This window comes from Bos taurus, chromosome 21 (assembly GCF_002263795.3).
Source record: "Bos taurus isolate L1 Dominette 01449 registration number 42190680 breed Hereford chromosome 21, ARS-UCD2.0, whole genome shotgun sequence".
NCBI classification, from domain to species: Eukaryota; Metazoa; Chordata; class Mammalia; order Artiodactyla; family Bovidae; genus Bos; species Bos taurus.
Genome location: NC_037348.1, coordinates 21,477,073 through 21,496,363, shown reverse-complemented (window position 1 = coordinate 21,496,363; position 19,291 = coordinate 21,477,073). Strand labels below are relative to the sequence as shown.

The following is a 19,291-nucleotide window of genomic DNA, read 5'->3' as shown; positions in this document are numbered from 1 at the left end:
ATGCGTATGAACCAGAGTTCTGCTACTTCCCAGCTGTGTCTTTTTGAGCAAGTGTTCTAACCTCTCTGAACCAATGGAGCTGACACCAACCGCCTCACCAAATGATACTGGATGGACAAGGCTGCCATAGAGCTGGAGCCCTGGGAGGTGGGGCAGTGAGAAGAGTTTAATCGGAAGATTTTGCCTTGATTATCCTGGGCTGCTGCTGTGCTTGCAAAGGACCCATATGTTCCCACCCTGATCCCTCTACAGGTAAGGGCCAGACTCTGGAATACGCTGAGACTCTAGTACTGCCTCTTGCCAGGTCTCAATACCCTGGTCCACAATATAAAGAAACAATATGTGGAGGGCAATTTCTTTATAACCATTTCAGATGTGGCAGTACAGGTAAGTTGTACATAACAGAATCTGATCTTTTGAGCCAAAAGGAGGCTGGGGGGGAGGGCATTCTCCCAGTTTATAGGTATAAACAGTGAGGCCTTTGTACCTGATGATACTAGGATGGCATGAAAGCCAAATACCAGAGGCTTCCACGGTCTCTGCTTGTGGGTTTTTGTTTTTTTCTTTTCTTTTTTCTACTTGGGTTTTGAGCAAGAGAATTGGGAACAAAATGAAAGGGATGATGGGTTATTCTGGGACATGCTGGCTCAAGATCAGGCCTCTGAATAAGGCCTTAGACTTTGGGGGGGCCCCCAAACAGCCCCGCTTTGGGCCCAATCTACTAGATCTCTGGGCCAAAGCGGTAGCTCTGCCTGGCTGAGGCAGGGAGAAGGAAACTTTGAAGTCAGTAATTCAAGGTCACTTTGCTGGCCCAGCTCCATCTGGCAATGTTGACTCTGAGGCAATGAAGGGGAGAGCTGGGAACACAGGGCAGAAAGAGGTGGCTAGCATTGGAGGGAGCTGGTGTAACTGGGAAAGTGGGGGGCTGGCCTCAGATGTTTCTAAATAAAACCCAGCCCCAGCTGAGACTTTGGTTGTTTATGGCAGAACCGACCAGTATTGTCTTTTGTATGAACAGGCAAAAACGTGCCTGGTAGATTATTCAGCCAGGCTGCCTGAGTACTGCCTGATAAGCATCGGTGGTTGTACAGGGTGTGTCAAGGCTTTAACATATGTTTTTTCACCCAAGTCTTCTGGCAGCCCTGTTACTGTTATCGTTCCCCTCTCGGAAGGGAGGGTACAGACTCTGGCTACGCTGAATGACTTCGAGGACTAGCAGCTTGACCTGCTGAAGCAGTGGGACTCCAGTTCTTGAGTCGGGTCAGTCTACCTAACGCGTAGGAGGATCCGAGAGCGAATCTGAGAAGACCCGAGGTGGCCATGATTTTAGTTCAAGAACGCGGAACCCGCACTGGTTTAATGCGCCCGGAAATTTCAGCCCAGCCAATGCGAAGGATGCAGTTGTTTGTTCAAATTTGCCTTTTTGGGCTTAAGCTGATGCGTCAGCAATTGACACTCTGGTTTAAATAGGGCATCCTGGAATGAGAGTTATTCCTCGCTAACGGGTCCCCCAATCCTCCAGCTCCCATCCCCTGCTCCCGGGTGCCAGTCGGTCTCAGCGTGTTCCAGGGTCTGGCCTTTACCTGTAGAGGGATCACGGTCTCACTCGCCTCTCGCTCCCGTGGAGCCGAGCCTCCTCCGGTGCCCAGGGAACCGCGCGGGGTGCGGGGGCGGAGCCTCGGCTGGTGCAGGGCCGGGGGAGGAGTCCCCCAGGCCGGACTCCGCCTCCTCCCGGTGAGGCCCAATAGGGTGGCGGCCCCGGCAGCCCCGCCCCGGCCCTGCCCGCGCGGCCCGCGCTTCGCAGGCCTTCGCAGCCCGCCGCCAGGCAGCAGCCGGCGCTCGGATCTCGCCTACCCGGGTTCCTTCGTTCGCTCATCCGCCAGTCCGACCGCCCACCCGCTCGGGATGGCTGGTTACCTGCGAGTCGTACGCTCGCTCTGCAGAGCCTCTGGCTCCGGGTCGGCCTGGGCGCCAGCAGCCTTGACAGCCCCCAACTTGCAAGAGCAGCCGCGGCGCCACTGTGAGTGCCACGAGGAGGGTCCGGGCGGGGTGCGCGCCCGGCACCGCGACGTGGCGGCCTTCCGGGCGGGGACCAGCGAGCGCGACCCGGGACGCCCGCGGGCCGGGGACGGCGGGGTAGAGCACACAAAGAGCCGGCGCACGGGGGCTTGCTCCCTTGCCCCACCTTCCAGGCTGTGCCAGTCGCAGGGGTGGGGACTTGAAGAAAGGTGGCAACTGGTAGCCCGGGGCGATCTCGGCCCTTGCAGCCCTGTGCCCCCAGATTTTCCCGCAGGGGGTTCTGGGGGTATCCCGGGCTCAGAGGGTATCCTGCCCGCCCTGCGCTCCTGGAGGGAGACAAAGCAACCGAGTGCGTGCCGGAGCGCCTGGCCCGTTCCCCAGCGAGAGGGAGGGTCTCGGCGCGGTCCCCGATCAGACAAAGGAGGGGAGGGAGGAGGCAGCCACTTCCCCTTCCTTCTCACCCTGGGCGCTAGGTAACCCCTGCTCGCTGTCAGGCACTCGTCGGCTATTTTTGGAGCCTTTTAGGCTACAGCTGGAGGAGCGTCCTTTTTATTTTCGCTTTGTTTGGACGCCCCCGTTCTCCTTGTCGACGCACTTGAAGCTCCATCCTGGGGCCTGTCCTTGGCTTGACCGGCCTCTTCTCGCCAGCCGGCTCCCGCGCCACTCCTGGGCCCTGCCCAGCTCACCCGACCAGGAGACCTGGCAACCGAACCACAATGTCACTTTTCCAAATCGTGCGTCATAACTTCTGTGGTACCCTTAGTCCACTGCTTCGGAGAGACGGCAGTAGTCTTTTTTTTTTTTTTTGGCCTTGCCAGGTCTTCGTTTCGGCATATGGGATCTAGTTCCCTTATTCGGGATCGAACTGGGGCCCCCTGTATTTGGAGCACGGAGTCGTAGCCACTGGACCACCAAGGAAGTCCCGAAACGACAGTAGTCTTGATAAGTAGGGCGTCCAGGGACGGGGGAGCCTGGTGGGCGGCCGTCTGTGGGGTCTCACAGAGTCGGACAACACTGAAGTGACTTAGCAGCAGCAGCAGCAGCCTGAACTTCCATTACCAAGGCAGGCTTGCCCCTCTGACATTGGTCTGCCCCCTGGCTGTCCATCGCAGGCTGCAAAAGGCAGGGAACAATGTGGGTCCCTTGGCCCTGGCTACTGCCTGTTGCCATGGAAACCCCTCTCCTGCCTGGCCCGCAGCCCCTTGGAGTGAGGACAAGGGGGTGGGGCCCAGGCAACTTGGTCTTACTGCTGGAGTAGGTAATCTTTAACCTAGTGTGGGAGCAGCTGACCAGAACCCAGAAAGGCCCCGGCCCTCTCCTTTCAAGGAGAAAGGGGCATTTCTGTTTTTGTATACTCATGGAATTTGTCTTTAAGGAGCCAGCCCTGCAACTCAAGGTTCCATGGGTCCCCAGACCCCAGACAAAGTTTCCCATATGGCACCACCTTCAGCAAAATATGGCAGGAGTTAGATACATTCGCCACTTCTCCCTTTTATTTTTTCTTCTGCACATATGGTAAAAAACAAAATTAAATTAAAAAAAAAAAACCACATAAACAAGAAAACAGAGCCCCTTTGGGGGCCTGAATTTTGGTAACATGTAAAAAGAGCAGCCAGTGGCAGGTCCTTTCAGAAGCCCCTAAGAGGGGTTTAGTTATTAATGAGGAGAAAGCCTGGTGTTTGAGTTGGACATGCATGCGACCGTACAGTTGTGACCTCTGCTAGCTTGTTACTTGGCAACACTGCTGGAGACAGAATACTTGGCATTCCCCTTGATGACAAGAAAAGAATATGCTTTGGCTAAAATACTCTTGTGTTTTTGCTGCCGGGTAATTCCCACACGTGTCTCTTTCTAGTTTTGCAACTCACAGGCCTCCTGCTGGTGGTGGTTTTGATAAGTTCGCCTGGGGAAGTGAGGGTGGGCTCTTCTCAACCGCTCAGCGGGAACTTTATCTGGCCTTCCTTCGCTCCGCTCCTAGCCTTGGAACTTCTTAATTTCCTCACCCCCCTGTTCCTCAACTTTTCAGATCTCCATGACCTGCTTCAGATCTTGGTGACTTGTTTACCCTTTTAGATTTCAGAGGAAATTATTTAACAATTGTTCGAAGTTGTGCAGACCTATCAGTAGTGTTCTTACGTGTTCTCCACTGAGCCTTGTTTCAGCTGCATCAGATAAGACCATAGCTACCCCATCAGACGTGGCGCTGCTGCTGCTGCTGCTAAGTCGCTTCAGTCGTGTCCAACTCTTAGCGACCCCATGGACTGCGCCCGCCAGGTTCCTCCATCCATGGGATTTTCCAGGCAAGAGTACTGGAGTGGGGTGCCATTGCCTTCTCCGCAGATGTGGCGCTAGGGGTAAAGAAACCGTCTGCCAATGCAGGAGACATAAGAGATGCAGGTTGAGTCCCGAGTTGGGAAGCTCCCCTGGAGAAGGGCATGGCAGCCCACTCCAGTATTCTTCCCTGGAGAATCCCATGGACAGAAGAGCCTGACATTCATAAGGTTGCAAAGAGTTGGACACACTGAAGCGACTTAGCATGCACGTACCCCATCCGGGGTGTTTTGGGTGGTCATGTTTCGGCCCTGTAGGTTTTAAAGAAAAACTTCTGGAAGGGCCTGGGGCCTGTCCCCCAGATCCTTTATGGAAAGCTGAGGCCTCTTTTACTGATTCCAGGATGGGGTGTTGGAAATTGCTCTCTGATTACAGGAAGTCAGCCTTGTGACTTGCTCTGGAGTTTACACTTCTGTAAACCCATGTTTAAAATGCCAACAGATGGCAAATATTAACGCGATAAATTGTGAGCTACTCCAGCCCGTTACCTGGCCACCCAAGTACATTCGTGATGGTCTGGTGCCATTTCGTGGTGAGAACTCACCGGCCTCTGTGTGGTAAGGCATCCCGGGATGGGGGAGGGGATGGAGTAACTTTCTGACCAAAGAGTAGGTTATGACAGGGCAGCCCTGACCAGACTGAACTGACCGTAGCTTGACATTCATTCATGGACTTCAGCAAATATTGTGCTTCTACTATGTGCCAGGCACTGTGCCAGGGACACTCTGGGGACAGAGCTGGGCATAAGGGACAAAGACTTATGGAGCTTAAATCCTAATGTGAGGAAGGACAGTAGACAAGGTCGAAGTTGGCTAGTGTGATGTACGTGACAAGAGCCAAGGAGAACAAATAAGGCAGAAAGATGCGGGCGAAGGTCTGGGTAGGGCTGCCAGGTAAGACCCCAGTGAATGAAGGATAGTAAGTCTCCTATACGACCTAGTTCTGTTCCTAAGACCCATTTGTTCGTAAGTCCAACAAAGTTAGCTTAGGTACCCAGCTAACACAATGGGCTATTTAGTACTGTACTGTGATAGGTTTATAATACTTTTCACATGAATGGTCCATGAAAAAATAAAGAAAACATTTTTAATTGTACAGAACAGTGCCTTGAAAAGTACAGGAGTACAGTACAACACTGGCACACAGGTGCTGGCATCGAGTGAACAGGCACGAAGAGTTACTGAGTGGAGGTGGGAGACGGTAGAGCGGAAGGGTCGTCAGCAACATGAGACGGAGGGCAAGAGACGGAGGGCAAGCTGCGGTGTCGCTCACGCCGGATGCTGGTGGCACGGGTTCCGGTTCCTTGCTGGAACCAGATGCATGTTCGAATCTTTGAAAGTCTGCATCTTGAAAGTTCATACGTAGGGGACTTACTGTACTGAGGGAATAAGGGAATGAAAACAGGCCGTTTAGTGTTCAGGGGAAGAGGGAATGCTGATGCCAAGGCCATGATGCAGGAGGGTACCTTTGCTTGTTGGAGAAGCAGAAAGTCAGGCTGGCTCAGAGCGTGCGATGGGAGATGAGATCAGGCTGTGGGGGTTGGGGGGGCTTGTAGGCCACTTTGGAGGATTTTGGCCTTTTCTGAGTGAAAGAGGAGGCTTTTCAGGGCTTTGAGAGGAGTGTAACTTGATTTACATTTTAACAGGACCGTTGCTAGCATCAGGGACCTGGTAGGAGGGTTGCTTGGACCTTGGTGGCAGTTGGATTCTGGGCTTATTTTGTAGGAAGAGCCTGTAGAATGTTTGTGATGGTTTGGACGTAGATGCAAGAGAAAGGCAGGCGTGAAGGAGGACACCAAAGAAAATGCTAGAGCCTCTTCTGGAATTGCTGCCCAGCCTTCTTGAACCCTCAGGAATTGGGGGCTTCCCCCCACATTCTACTAGGTCTCTCTGCTGACAGGAGCGTGGGTGGGAATGTGGTGCAACCAGTCACATAGACAGAGGCGGGTGAGGGGTGCCTGTCACGGGAGGGCCCTTTAGCTCAGAAGCTAGATCTCTTTACTTGAGCAGCAAGTAGATCCTGAAACCCGGGCTGGGTTTTGAAATCCTTACTCCATGTTCCCTGGCTGGGAGTTGGCCTAACGGACCTCTTGGGACTGGTGTAATTCCATCCTACACTCGGCCCAAGAGGATAGTATTTGTGCAGTGGGTCATCTGAAGATTTCATGGTGACTGTTACTTGGATTTCAGGTCACCTGTCACCACCTGTCTCCCAGAGAGAGGCAGATGGTGGGGTTGTCTCCACCATAGTGGCTAAACAATAGGCAAGCTTTCAAACTCAGATGCCTTGGGGTGCTCTGGAGGGCACATGGCAGGGCTCGGACAGAGGGAGAGGCTGACCTCTATCAGCCTGTCCTTCATCCTTGCTGTGGGCGAGCAGGGGCTCAGTGGGATGAAGTGACTCCTTCTTTAAGAAGGACTGGATTTTTATGTATAATCTTTTTTTTTTTTTTAAACTGGTTTAAACTGGTTTAAAAAGCATTTTTTAATTTCTTATTTTTTTACGGTGGTAAAACTGCACAAGAAGAACTTCCACCTTAACCATTTTCATGTGTGCAGTTCAGCGGAGTAAAATACACTCACCTCGTTGTTCAGCAGTCTCCACAGCTTTTTCATCTTGCAAAACTGGAGCTCAGTACCCATTAAACAACTCTGCTTCCTTTCCTCCCCGCCCCCGCCCCTGGTAACCACCATTCTACTTTCTGTTTCTGTAATTCTGACCACTCTAGGTACCTCATGTAAGTAGAATCGGACAATATTTGTGTTTTGTGTGACTGTCTTGCTTCACTTAGCAGGATGTCCTCAAGTGTTTTCCACGTTTAGCACGTGTCAGCATTCCTTCCTTTTTAAGGCTGAATAGGCTTTCGTTGTCTATATATAGCACATTTTAAAAAATATTCAGATTAAAATGTATTGTTCTTCTGAGTCAGGTATAGGAATTGTGAAAAGCTTGGGTGATATAGTTATTAAATCCTTACATACTTAATACTATTTCTAATTTATTATGAGTTACTTCCCAAAAATGTTAGTCACAGCTGAATTGAAAAAGTATTTGAGTACTACATAAAGTTTCCATGCTATGCTAAGTCACTTCAGTCGTGTCCGACTCTGTGTGACCCCGTGGATTGCAGCCTAACAGGCTCCTCTGTCCATGGGATTTTCCAGGCAAGAGTACTGGAGTGGGGTGCCATTGTCTTCTCCGAAAGTTTCCATAGGAGCAGGCATATAAGGCTTTGTCATATACTTATGGAGAATTGTTGTAGGTGTTACAGTTTATGAGGTCCCCAGTTTGACTTAATGGGTTGAATAAGTCTCTGCTACTAGCTGCATTGTAATTTCCAAAAGTAATAATGCATGTAATTAGAAATAAAATAAGAAAAACTTTTTTTTTAAACTTTTTATTTTGTATTGGGATATAGCCGATTGATGGTGTTGTTTAGATTCCACATATAAGGGATGTCATACGATGTTTTTCTTTCTCTGTCTGACTTGCTTCACTCAGTATGACACTGTCTAGGTACATCCATGTTGCTGCAAATTATTTCATTCTTTTTAATGGCTGAGTAATATTCCATTGTATATATGTACCACATCTTCTTTATCCATTCCAATAGAGAAGCTTTTTAAATTAAAGATCTTCTTCTCAAAAACAAATAAGTTATTTGGGAAAGGTGGTGATGTTGTTTATATAAGTATACCACATTGTAAGTCTGATCCAAAGGGAATTTACCATTGTGGAATTTGAAACAAAAGAACAAGTGGCAAAGGCTATTGAGGTAGGGCCAGATCCATCCCCGAAACTTGGAAGCGCTTCCTTTTTTAGTTTGAAAGCAAGTACATCCATGTTTAAGTTGTGTGGGGCCCAGTTTTGGAAAAAACTCAGAATCATGAACATAGTTTAACTTTTTGGCGAAAAGTTTTTTCTTAAACATCCTGGATTAGTTTCCAAAAGGTTCTTTTCTCATCTTGAATGTTCATATCACACTTTATTTCTCCATTCATCTGTTGATGGACACTTGGGTTGCTTCCACCTCTTGGCTATTGTGAATAATTCTGTTGTAAACATGGTTACACAGATAACTTTTTGAGACCCGGCTTTTAGTTATTTAATCAATTTTTTGAGGAACCGTCATACTGGTTCCCATAGTGGCCCCACCATTTTCTATTCTCACTAGCAATGTACAGGGGTTCCAATTTCCATCCTCATCAACACTTGTTACTTTATGGCTTTTGTTTTTGTTTTGATAGTAGCTGTCTTAAGGGGTGTGAGGTGGTGTCTCATTGTGGTTTTGGTTTGCATTTCCCTAATGATTAGTGATGTTGAACATATTTGTATGAGCTTATTGACGGTTTTTTGAGAAATAGCTATTCAAGTCCTTTGCCCCTTTATTAATCAGGTTTGTTGTTGTTGTTGAAAGGGCCTGTTTTTTTAAGCCTTGGTCACCAAACAGCATTAAAAAAAAAAGGAAAAAAAAAAAAAAAAGACCCACTACAAAATGACCCACCCCACAAACAAAATGAGCCACAAACAAACAAGAAGACCCACCCCACAAACAAAATAAGCCTCTGCTGCTGTGGCTCACACCTCCGATCCCTGTTCCCAGCTCCTTTGGGCAGTTGCTTTGAGGAAGGCTGACACTTGACTTTGATAATAATGCCTCTTGCTCTCTCTGTTATCAATGGTGATAGTGATAGGGTTAGTCACTCAGTCGTGTCCGACTCTTTGTGACCCCATGGACTGTAGCCCGCCAGGCTCCTCTGTCCATGGGATTCTCCAGGCAAGAATACTGGAGTGGGTTGCCTTTCCCTTCTCCAGGGGATCTTCCCAACTCAGGGATTGAACCTGGGTCTCCTGTATGACGGGTGGATTCTTTACCATCTGAGTCGGTTTTCCTTCCCCCCCTCATTCTTTAAGGGTGGGCACTGCTGTGTTGAGGTGTTTCAGGAAAGGCCATTTACCCTCGACACCTGGTTGTAAATAAGCGGGCCCTGTGGTCTCTGAGGGTTTGACATTTGCATACACAGCTGGGAGGGCTGCCTGCTGTGGTCTTGACATTGAACTCCCCCACTGAGGTGTGGTGTCCACAGGCTGCTGTGCCTGAAGCTTAGAGCTTGAGTGGAGCCCAAGCTGAGGCTGAAACCTTTAGGACTGGCCCCAAATGGACCTCTCCTTAGGGATTTGGATTATGGTAGCCTTAGTACATTTAAAGGTCTTCCCCTGGTAGCTCAGCAGTGAAGGTTCCACCTGCCAAGAAAGAGACGGGGGTTCGATCCCTGGGTCAGGAAGATCCTCTGGAGAAGGAAATGGCAACCTGTTCCAGTGTTCTAGCCTGGAGAATTCCATGCATGGACAAAGGAGCCTGGCAGGCAACAGTCCATGGGGTCCCAAAGTGTTGGACATGACTGGGCAACTTAACAGCAAGTACATTAAAAGAAATTGATGGCTCTCATCACATTAACTCATAGAAGATGCATCTGAAAATTAAGCGAGCTAGCTCTACAACAGCCCAACAGGTCCAACAGGTTTCTGCAGGGCCACTCCTGCTTTAGACCAGACTTGCTGAAGGTCCAAAGTCCCCACTGCACCTTGGGAGGAGCTGGAGCAGTGCCAGCCGTGTTCCATCTTGTTCCCTGGGGGAAGAAATATTTGGAGCCTGTGTTTGCTTTCTGCTTCTCTCCGTCTGGCCCACAGGGGCATCCAGAGGCTATGCTTGAGCCAAGGCCCTGGGATCTATCCTGACCCTGACACAAGCCATGCTCCCTGGGTCTCATTTTTCTTCCTTTTTAGATTAAAAAAAAAAAATCTGTTTGCACATCTTTGGAGAGTGAGTCATCCGGCTACACATAATTCACTTGCTGCTTCTGCAGGAGGGGGAGCGAATGCTGGGCAGTGGGACCTGGCTGACACGCCTCCCTGCGTGGTGAAGGGTGGGTCTGGCCAGGAGGAGAAGGGCTCTCCCACCGACCTCCTCTTCTCACGGCTGTGATATGCTGTGCGTGTGTCTGGTTCTAGATGCCGACAAGAGGATCAAGGTGGCGAAGCCAGTGGTGGAGATGGACGGCGATGAGATGACCCGTATTATCTGGCAGTTCATCAAAGAGAAGGTAGTTCCCTCCCAAAGTGGGCGGCCTTGCACATGGCCGGCTGGGCTCAGTGATCAGTCCCAGCTCCTGTCTCCTGAGCCCTGCTTCAGGTCCCCGGGATTCACCCATCACCCTGGTGGACAGGAGCAACCCTATTTGTCTCCTTCCACCCACCCTTCTGTCATGTCCAGACCACTCATGGGCCTTGTTATTTTATTTATTTTTAAAATATTTATTTATTTGGCTGCATTGGGTCTTAGCTGTGGCTCTCAGGCTCAGTTCCACAGCATGTGGGATCTTATTTCCCAGACCGGGGATTGAACCCACATCCTCTGAATTGGAAGGCAGGTTCTCAACCACTGGATCACCGGGGGAGTCCCTGCTCTTATTATTTTTTAAAATACTTCTTTTTTTGGCTGTGTCAGGTCTTCACTGTATCATGGGGGAATTTTTCATTTCGGCCTATGGACTTTAGCCGTGATGCAGTCTCAATAGTCATGGTGCGTGGACTTAGATCAGGCACGGGACTGTCCTCAGCCATCTTTGTCTTGTACCAAGGTTAAAGCATTTTAAAGAATGTGATTAAACATAATCGCATATCATGTCTTTTTTTTGGCTAAATTAAGCTTTTGTTTTACTCTTCAGATTAATTAACACATATATACAGATACAGGAAATATAAGAAACACACTGGAGGAATTCAATCTGTGTTGCAGATTGCATATTTATCTCCTTTCAGAGAGCTGGCACAGGTTGACTTATCCTTTAGGAGTTTCTTTTTTGTTTTTAATTTATTTTTTATTGAAGTACAGTTGAGTATGTTGTCTTGATCCACTGCGTTCCGATGCACTCCCTTGAGGGAGTGAAAGATGAGCAGGGATCATGAACCTTTCCTTAGCCGTCTGGGGATGTCATCGTGAGTCGTGGCGTGGTGTCTGTTGGGGACAGTGATGTGTTTGAGCCACCACTGCACGTGGTTCCCAGGGTGGCTGCTTGACTGCTCCAGAGTCTCTGTGGGCTGGGTCTGCCCAGGGGAATACACGGTCCATGTGAAGACCCCCGCCTTGTGTGTCTGTCCCCAAGAACAAGGTTGAGAATTGCCGCTTCTGAATGGGGAAGGAGAGGGAACCCACTGTTCGGAGAACTCTAGATGTGTTTGGAGTGGAGTTTGGCTGAGTTGATGGGCCACTGCGGGGGATCGGTGGTGTTTTATGTGGTCCACGCTGGGGAAGAGCCCTCCAAGGGGCTTCAGCCTGATCTGCCAGCCTCTCTCCAGAGCCCCAGCTTCCTGCCAGCTTTGGCCAGCCCTCCAGAAGTCTTTCTTCTTCCCCTTCCACACGGGGTGAACCCAGGTGCCCCTGAATCCCAGTCAATCTGGGCTGATGCCTGGCCCTGGCTGTCTGTTTCTAGCTCATCCTGCCCCACGTGGACGTCCAGCTCAAGTATTTCGACCTGGGGCTCCCGAACCGTGACCAGACCAATGATCAGGTCACCATCGACTCCGCGTTGGCCACCCAGAAGTACAGTGTGGCTGTGAAGTGTGCCACCATCACCCCCGACGAGGCCCGTGTGGAAGGTGCGAGGGGGTGGGGGTGGGGCAGCTGGGACGGTGGGGGTGGGGACAAGGAGTTGGAGGGTCGCTGTCTTAGGCTGAGCGTGGCGGGTGGGGCTGGAAGCACAGCGTCTGGACTGAGGCTGTGTGTTGCCAGGTTCGTCAGGCTGGGCTCCGCCCAGCGTGAAGCGGCAATGATACGGCTGACAGAGTGCTCACCGTGTGCCAGCTACTGTTCTGGGCACTTTACACACAACATGCATTTAAGTCTCACAACAAGCCAAAAGGCCAGGGGTTTTATCAACGGTTTCGTTTTATGGGCTCTTGCCTGAGGTGACACAGCTGGATCTTGAAGCTAAGAAATCTGATTCAGGAGCGCCCATGGCCACTCTCGACTCTGCTGCTTCCCCAGGGTGGTTTTTAGGAGCCCCCTTCTAGCTACATTCCCGCTTAGGGTTCAAATCCTGGTCGGAAGGTTTGGGCTGCAGTGGGGCCACTTCCTCTTTGTCCTCATAGAGTTCAAGCTGAAGAAGATGTGGAAGAGCCCCAATGGAACCATCCGGAACATCCTCGGGGGAACGGTCTTCCGGGAGCCCATCATCTGTAAGAACATCCCGCGTCTCGTCCCTGGCTGGACCAAGCCCATCACCATTGGCAGGCATGCCCACGGCGACCAGGTTGGCCCCGGTGGGAGTGGGGCTCCGAGGGCCTGGGACAACCTGCCCCCAGCTGGAGCCCTGGGCCTGAGCCATCTTCTCGTCTCTGCAGTACAAAGCCACAGACTTTGTGGTTGACCGGGCTGGCACATTCAAGGTGGTCTTCACCCCGAAGGATGGCAGCGGCCCTAAGGAATGGGAGGTGTACAACTTTCCTGCTGGTGGCGTGGGCATGGGCATGTATAACACGGATGAGGTGAGCAGCGGCGCCTGGGCTCCCTCCCCCACCCATGTCTCTGTCTCCAGCCACATCGGGTTGGTGGTTCTGACTCTTCCTGTGTCGGTGGCCTGAAGGTCTGAGGCCTGAGAGCAAATGCATCTTTAAGTGTATTCAGGGGGCCCTATGGTACGCCTAGCATCCTGTGCTCATTCTCGGGTGCGTCTTGGGGCATATTGGTTGTCAGCTCTTGGTTTACAGCAAACTGGGTAAGTGCTTCTTTCCCTCCCTACCCCCATTTCTTGGCTTTCCTTTCCTCTGTGGTTGGCCTCATTCTTAGGCCGTGAAGAAATGGCCAACGTTGGCTCCGGGCTTATCCCTGCCAACCTGGCTATCCTGGCAGAAAAGAGCCTTTTTGGCTCCTGGTTCCAGCAAAAGTAGATGGCTTGGGTCACATGGCCATCTCCCAGCCAATCGTGAAGGCCCAGGGGAGGAAGGGCTCTGACTGGATAAACCCGGGACACAGGAAAGACAAGTAGGTGGGCTGAGGGCATGGCCCCACCCTAGCCATATGGTTTTGGAAATGGGGAAGGTGATAGCTTTTCCAAGTAAAGCTGGGCGTCTGCTTTCTCCCAGAAATTGGGAGTAGGGTGCTGGGCCAGCAGCAACAGCAGATGCTCACTCCAGGAAAATAAAAAGTGAAAGTGTTTGTCGCTCAGTCGTGTCTAACTCTCCATGTCTGTAGCCCGCCAGGCTCCTCTGTCCACGGAATCCTCACTCCAGAGGGCTGGGTGAACCCTGACTGCCTGGGTCGAGTGCGGGGAGGGGACTGCTGTTCCCAGGGCTGGGCCTGCCTGGGGGACCATTCCAGGGACCTCTCTCTCCCTGCAGTCCATCTCAGGTTTTGCACACAGCTGCTTCCAGTATGCCATCCAGAAGAAGTGGCCACTCTACATGAGCACCAAGAACACCATCCTGAAAGCTTACGACGGGCGCTTCAAGGACATCTTCCAGGCCATCTTTGAGAAGTAATGGCTTCTCCCTTTACTGTTTCCCAGGGAGTCCATGACCCTCCTTCCTGGTCCGCTCAGTCTTACCCACCTGGGGAAGCTGTCCTAGTGTGTCTGTCTTGGCCCTGAGACTCAGGGAGGGATTCCCCAACCTGTCAGCCTCCTGCCCTCTCCTCACCACAAGCCCTTTTGCTCCCAGGCACTACAAGACTGAGTTCGACAAACATAAGATCTGGTACGAGCACCGGCTCATTGATGACATGGTGGCTCAGGTCCTCAAGTCCTCAGGCGGCTTTGTGTGGGCCTGCAAGAACTACGATGGAGACGTGCAGTCGGACATCCTGGCCCAGGGTACGTGCCCCGCGGGGATGGGGTGGACCGTCGTTTTTCCCTTGCTGGGAGAGAGGGTGGGCCGGGAGTCGGGGCGCTGGTTTGCACACCCTTTTGGGAGGAAACTGCTCCAGTGGAGCAGCTGGACTGGGGCTTGCCTGCTCATCACAGGGTCTGCTGTAGACACATGGACCAGGCGCTCTCTGGTGTCTGAGTGAGGAAGGGTCATCTGTTATGTTTGGACTGGGTTATTGCTAAGGCTGCTGTTCCAGAGGAAGTAGTCCACAGCAATTTAGGTCCTAAAGGCCAGGCTTGTTAGCCCTGAGGTTGTTCCCATCCGTGAAAGGGCCTATCCATGCAGGAGATGTTCCTGTCCATGCAGGAGACTCAAGAGACACGGGTTCAGTCCCTGGGTTGGGAAGATCCCCTGGAGGAGGGCATGGCAGCCCACTCCAGTATTCTTGCCTGGAGAATCCCATCGAGAGAGGAGGCTGGTGGGCTACAGTCCATGGGGTCACAAGGAGTCAGACATGGCTGAAGTGACTTAGCACAGCACAGCGCATGGAAGGGCCAGGTGACTCTGCTTGGCTCCAGATTTGGACGAGGTTTGGCTGTAGTAGAAAAATGGGAGTAAGTATTCGGTTGACTGAAAAGTTTGTTCAGGTTTTTCTGTAACATCTTTGGCCAAGTTTTTAGCCAACCCAGTACAAGCAGATGGTCTTTAAATTGCAAAGAATTTGTTCTGCACAGTAAATCTTGTGGATATAGGAGAATATTGGGGGATGATGGCAAACCCCCCAGCCCTACAGCATCCTAAAAGACAAGCTGAGTTGCAGCAGAAAGCCATTAGGGAGGAACAGAAAGAAATATTCAGTTGTAATGGGAACGAGGGGCTTCCCAGCTGATTCAGTGGTAAAGAATCTGCCTGCCAATGCAGGAGACGAGGGTTCGATCCCTGGTCCAAGAAGATCCTCTGGAGAAGGAAATGGCAACTCACTTCAGTATTCTTGCCTGAGGATCCCATGGACAGAGGAACCTAGGCTCCAGTTCATGGGGTCGCAGACAGTCGGATACAATTGAGCAGGCACAGATACAGTCATATTGGGACTGAGAGCAAGAAAGATAATGGGAAGAGGCAACATGCATGCATAGGGAGTGGAAGAGAAACCAGGCTTTGTGAGAGAGGGAGGCGAGGTCTAGCTCCCATGAGGAAAAAGTAAAACCCATGTCAGGCTGCAGTGAAAAGGCAGAGGGTCTCTGTACTTCATAAAAACCTTCGACTTTATTTTGAAAAGTTCAGTGTGACCCTCTCACTAGAACAATTCCTATCTAGGATGGAAGGATGACAAGCCCTAGCACACAAGAGAAAGGCATGAAGTGTATAAGGACTAGTGAGTATGAAGGTCCCACATGAAAATGGAGAAGGGATCCCCCTTTCTCTGCCCCAACAGCAAAAATTCTTAGGCAAATAATTTCCCTCTAGAAGTTGCCCACTTTTTCTTTCTTGGGCATTTATAGTTCTTATTATGGTGCTGTGGGGTGCTTTTGAAGCCCAGGAGACCTTGACCATAGTAAACATTGACATCTGGATTTGAAAAAATTTGGAAGTAGATCACAAAGCTCTTTTTAAATTTTTAAATATTTATTGTTTTTTTGACTGTGCCAGGTCTTTGTTGTGGCATACAGGATCTTTGATCTTTGTTGCCGCCCTTTGGGATCTTTAGTTTCGTCATGTGGGATCTAGGTCCCTGACCGGGGATCGAACCTATGCCCCCTGCTTTGGGAGTGATGAGTTTTATCCACTGGACCACCAGGGATGTCCCAAATCGTAAAACTTTCAAGTGGCCTAAAAGAGCAGAGAGCTTCCTGGGTAGCTCAAACAGTAAAGAATCTGCCTGCATTTTGGAAGACCTGGGTTTGATCCCTGGGTTGGCAAGATCCCCTGGAGGAGGGCATGGCAACCCATTCCAGTATTCTTGCCTGAAGAATTCCATGGACAGAGGAGCCTGGCGGGCTACAGTGTGTGGGGTTGCGAAGAGTCGGTCACGACTGAGCAACTAACACACATACTCAAAAGAGCAGATAAAGTGATGACTGTAAAATAGCTGGCCACAGGCTTTATTCTTCCTGCTTGAATGAGCCTCTTGGTCACCTGCCAGGGTAGGTGGGTAGAACTTTGGAGCGGGGGGAGTCTTGCGCCCTGGGGGGCCATAGATTCTGGGGCACGTGGAGGTAGAGGATGTGGGTGTATGCCAGCAGGTGAATGAGAACCACCTCTGAGTGCCACCTGCCCTGTGCTGGGCCCTGGAGACCCAACACAAGTGCCTGAGGAGAGGTGCTGGCACTGAGGGGGGTCTTCCTGCTCTCCAGGCTTTGGCTCCCTTGGTCTGATGACGTCCGTGCTGGTCTGCCCGGATGGGAAGACCATTGAGGCTGAGGCTGCTCATGGCACAGTCACCCGCCACTATCGGGAGCACCAGAAGGTGAGTGCCAGGGCGGTGGCTGTGTGCCCTTCTATCCCTGGAGCCCAAGCCCACTGGCCCTGAGGGCTGGGTGCATGGGCCTGGTCCTGTCAGTCTAGAGGGGGCATCTGTGTCCAGGGGGCCTTTTCATTGGCTGCTTGGCTCTTCATCCCCCTGCGACCTCTTCCTCCAGGGCCGGCCGACCAGCACCAACCCCATCGCCAGCATCTTTGCCTGGACGCGTGGCCTAGAACACCGGGGCAAGTTGGATGGGAACCAGGACCTCATCAGGTGAGTTGGTTCTGGGCAGGTTCTGGGCTCCAGCTCCATACAGCTGGGGTCTCACTCTGCCCCGTGCCCTGCAGGTTCGCCCAGACCCTGGAGAAGGTGTGCGTCGAGACGGTGGAGAGCGGAGCCATGACCAAGGACCTGGCGGGCTGCATCCACGGCCTCAGCAAGTGAGTGGTCTGGGGTCAAGGCAGGGCTGGGCTTCCGGGGGCTCAGGGTCAGGTGGATCGTAGCCCAGGGTCCCTTGTAGAGGCTTCTTCCTAAGTCAGCTTGGCTGCCAGGGGACAGGACAGGTCCATGGCCCTGAGTGATGGTGGCTGGGGCTAGCCTCCCCACACCAGGCTCAGTGAATGGGTCCCTGTCCCTAGGCCGGCTGCTCAGAACCTTCCATCCCCTGCCACAACCACCTCCTGGCTTCTCTCAGAAGAGCTTTACTGAGCTGCCTGTTGTAATCTGGAAAAGCAAAGCCAAGCCTCGCTGGGTTCCTGTTGAGTTTGCTGTGGCCCCCTCCCCCGCTTTTTTTTGCCCACTCCATGCTGTATGTAGGATCTTAGCTCCCCGACCAGGGATTGAACCTGCACCCCCTGCAGTGGAAGTGCAGATTCTTAACCACTGCACCACCGGGGAAGTCCCGCTGTGGCCTCTTGACAGTGCGCTCCAGGTAGCCTCTGGCCTGTAGCCCTCCGCACAACGGCACGAGAAGCCTACTGTCTGGACGCTGCCCTGGATGCGGCGGCAGCGGCGGGGCGGCGTCTGCCAGAACCACTCTCACATGCACGTGCTCTCTCGACAGTGTGAAGCTGAACGAACACTTCCTGAACACCTCGGACTTCCTGGACACCATCAAGAGCAACCTGGACAGAGCTCTGGGCCAGCAGTAGCGGGCCAGGGTTGCTGCCAGCTGCCGAGCTGGCCGGGCCGGAGGCGAGCGGGCAGCCAGGGGTCCCCCTGCCCCCCCGACCGACACGCCCCGCGGCGGAGGGTGAGCCTCTTAGCCCCTGTTAGGAGGCCTTTCTAGGGGACGTTTTTTTTTTTTATAAGCAAGAAGTTTTTAAAAGTATCTGTGTGTTTCCCCTCATGGTGACGTGAGGCAGAAACAGTGTGTTTTACCTCAGCCGGTGGTATCTTTTGCATACTGTAATTTATATTGCCCTCGGGACACATGGTGCCATATTTAGCTACTAAAAAGTTCTTCACAAAACAGGTCTGCTGTGTTTGTCCCTGAGGGGAAGGAGGCAGCCAGGGCTGAAGAGGCAGACGCCTTCAAAGGGCTGGTGGATTCCAGCAGGGGCAGATTGGGATGCCCAGGCTGCCGCAGGCCTCTGCGGTCCAGGGGCCGGGTGCGGGGGGTGGGGGTGACCGGGCAGCAGGTCTTCGTGGGGCGTTCACTGGGATTTCCCAGCACGTTCTGGTTTCTATATCCTCTTCTCCTTTTTGAGAGTAATCACTTCCCACTTGATTCTGGTTATACTTTTTTGTGTTTTGTTGTTGCTGTTATTGTTGGTTTTAACCAACAATATTTTTTGTCATTGTTGGTTTTAACCTTCTAAACGTCCCCAGACCTCTTGATTTGCCTGTTTCTCAGTCCTCAAAACAGGTCCCACAGAGTCACCGCCTCAGTTCTCTTGCCCACGGTTGCTTAGAGCTTGAGCCTGGGAGTGTGCGTGGGGCTCCCGTGTGGTTGATCCAGGCCACTGAATCCCAGGCTCGGGCTCCTCTTCACTATTTTTTGGCAAAACTAGAACACTAAGATTATAGAGTTGTTTATACATGCTAGTGGTAAAGAACCTGCCTGCCAACGCAGGAGATGTAAGAGATGCGGTTCGATCCCTGGGTCAGGAAGATCCCCTGAAGGAGGGCATGGCCACCCACTTCAGTATTCTCGCCTGGAAAATCCCACGGACAGAGGAGCCTTGCGAGTTACAGTTCATAGGGTCACAGAGTCGGACTGAAGCGACTTGGCAAGCAAGCAAGCAATACAGCTAAACAGATCCAATTTAAAGGGCTGTGCTTTATGCAGGGATTATATTCTACTTTTGGTGTTAAATGTCCTGGGCAAGAGTTGTGACTTTTTGTTTTTTTTTTGGCCATCCTGTGTGGCTTATGAGTCTTGGTTCTGTGACCAGGATGGTACCCAGAACCTTTACTGTTAAAGTGCAGTCTTAAAAAAAAAAAAAAAAAAAGTGCAGTCTTGTGCTCAGTCGTGTCCAACTCTTTGTGACTCCATGGACTATAGCCCGCCAGGTTCCTCTGTCCATGGGATTTCCCAGGAAAGAATATTGGGAGTGGGTTGCCATTTCCTCCTCCTGACCCAGGGATCAAACCCGTGTCTCCTGCATTGGC

General features: G+C 51.6%; 1 protein-coding gene across 1 annotated transcript; it reads left to right on the top strand.

Moving 5' to 3' along the window:
* The first annotated feature begins 1,838 nt into the window (after window positions 1-1,838).
* On the top strand, window positions 1,839-18,143 carry IDH2 (isocitrate dehydrogenase (NADP(+)) 2). Its single transcript, NM_175790.2, is given in 11 exon segments — window positions 1,839-2,020; window positions 10,363-10,454; window positions 11,844-12,009; window positions 12,502-12,662; window positions 12,754-12,897; window positions 13,750-13,886; window positions 14,068-14,219; window positions 16,569-16,681; window positions 16,854-16,951; window positions 17,026-17,118; window positions 17,742-18,143. Coding segments are annotated over 11 exon segments (1,359 nt in total). The 5' UTR covers window positions 1,839-1,905; the 3' UTR covers window positions 17,830-18,143.
* The last annotated feature ends 1,148 nt before the right edge of the window (window positions 18,144-19,291 follow it).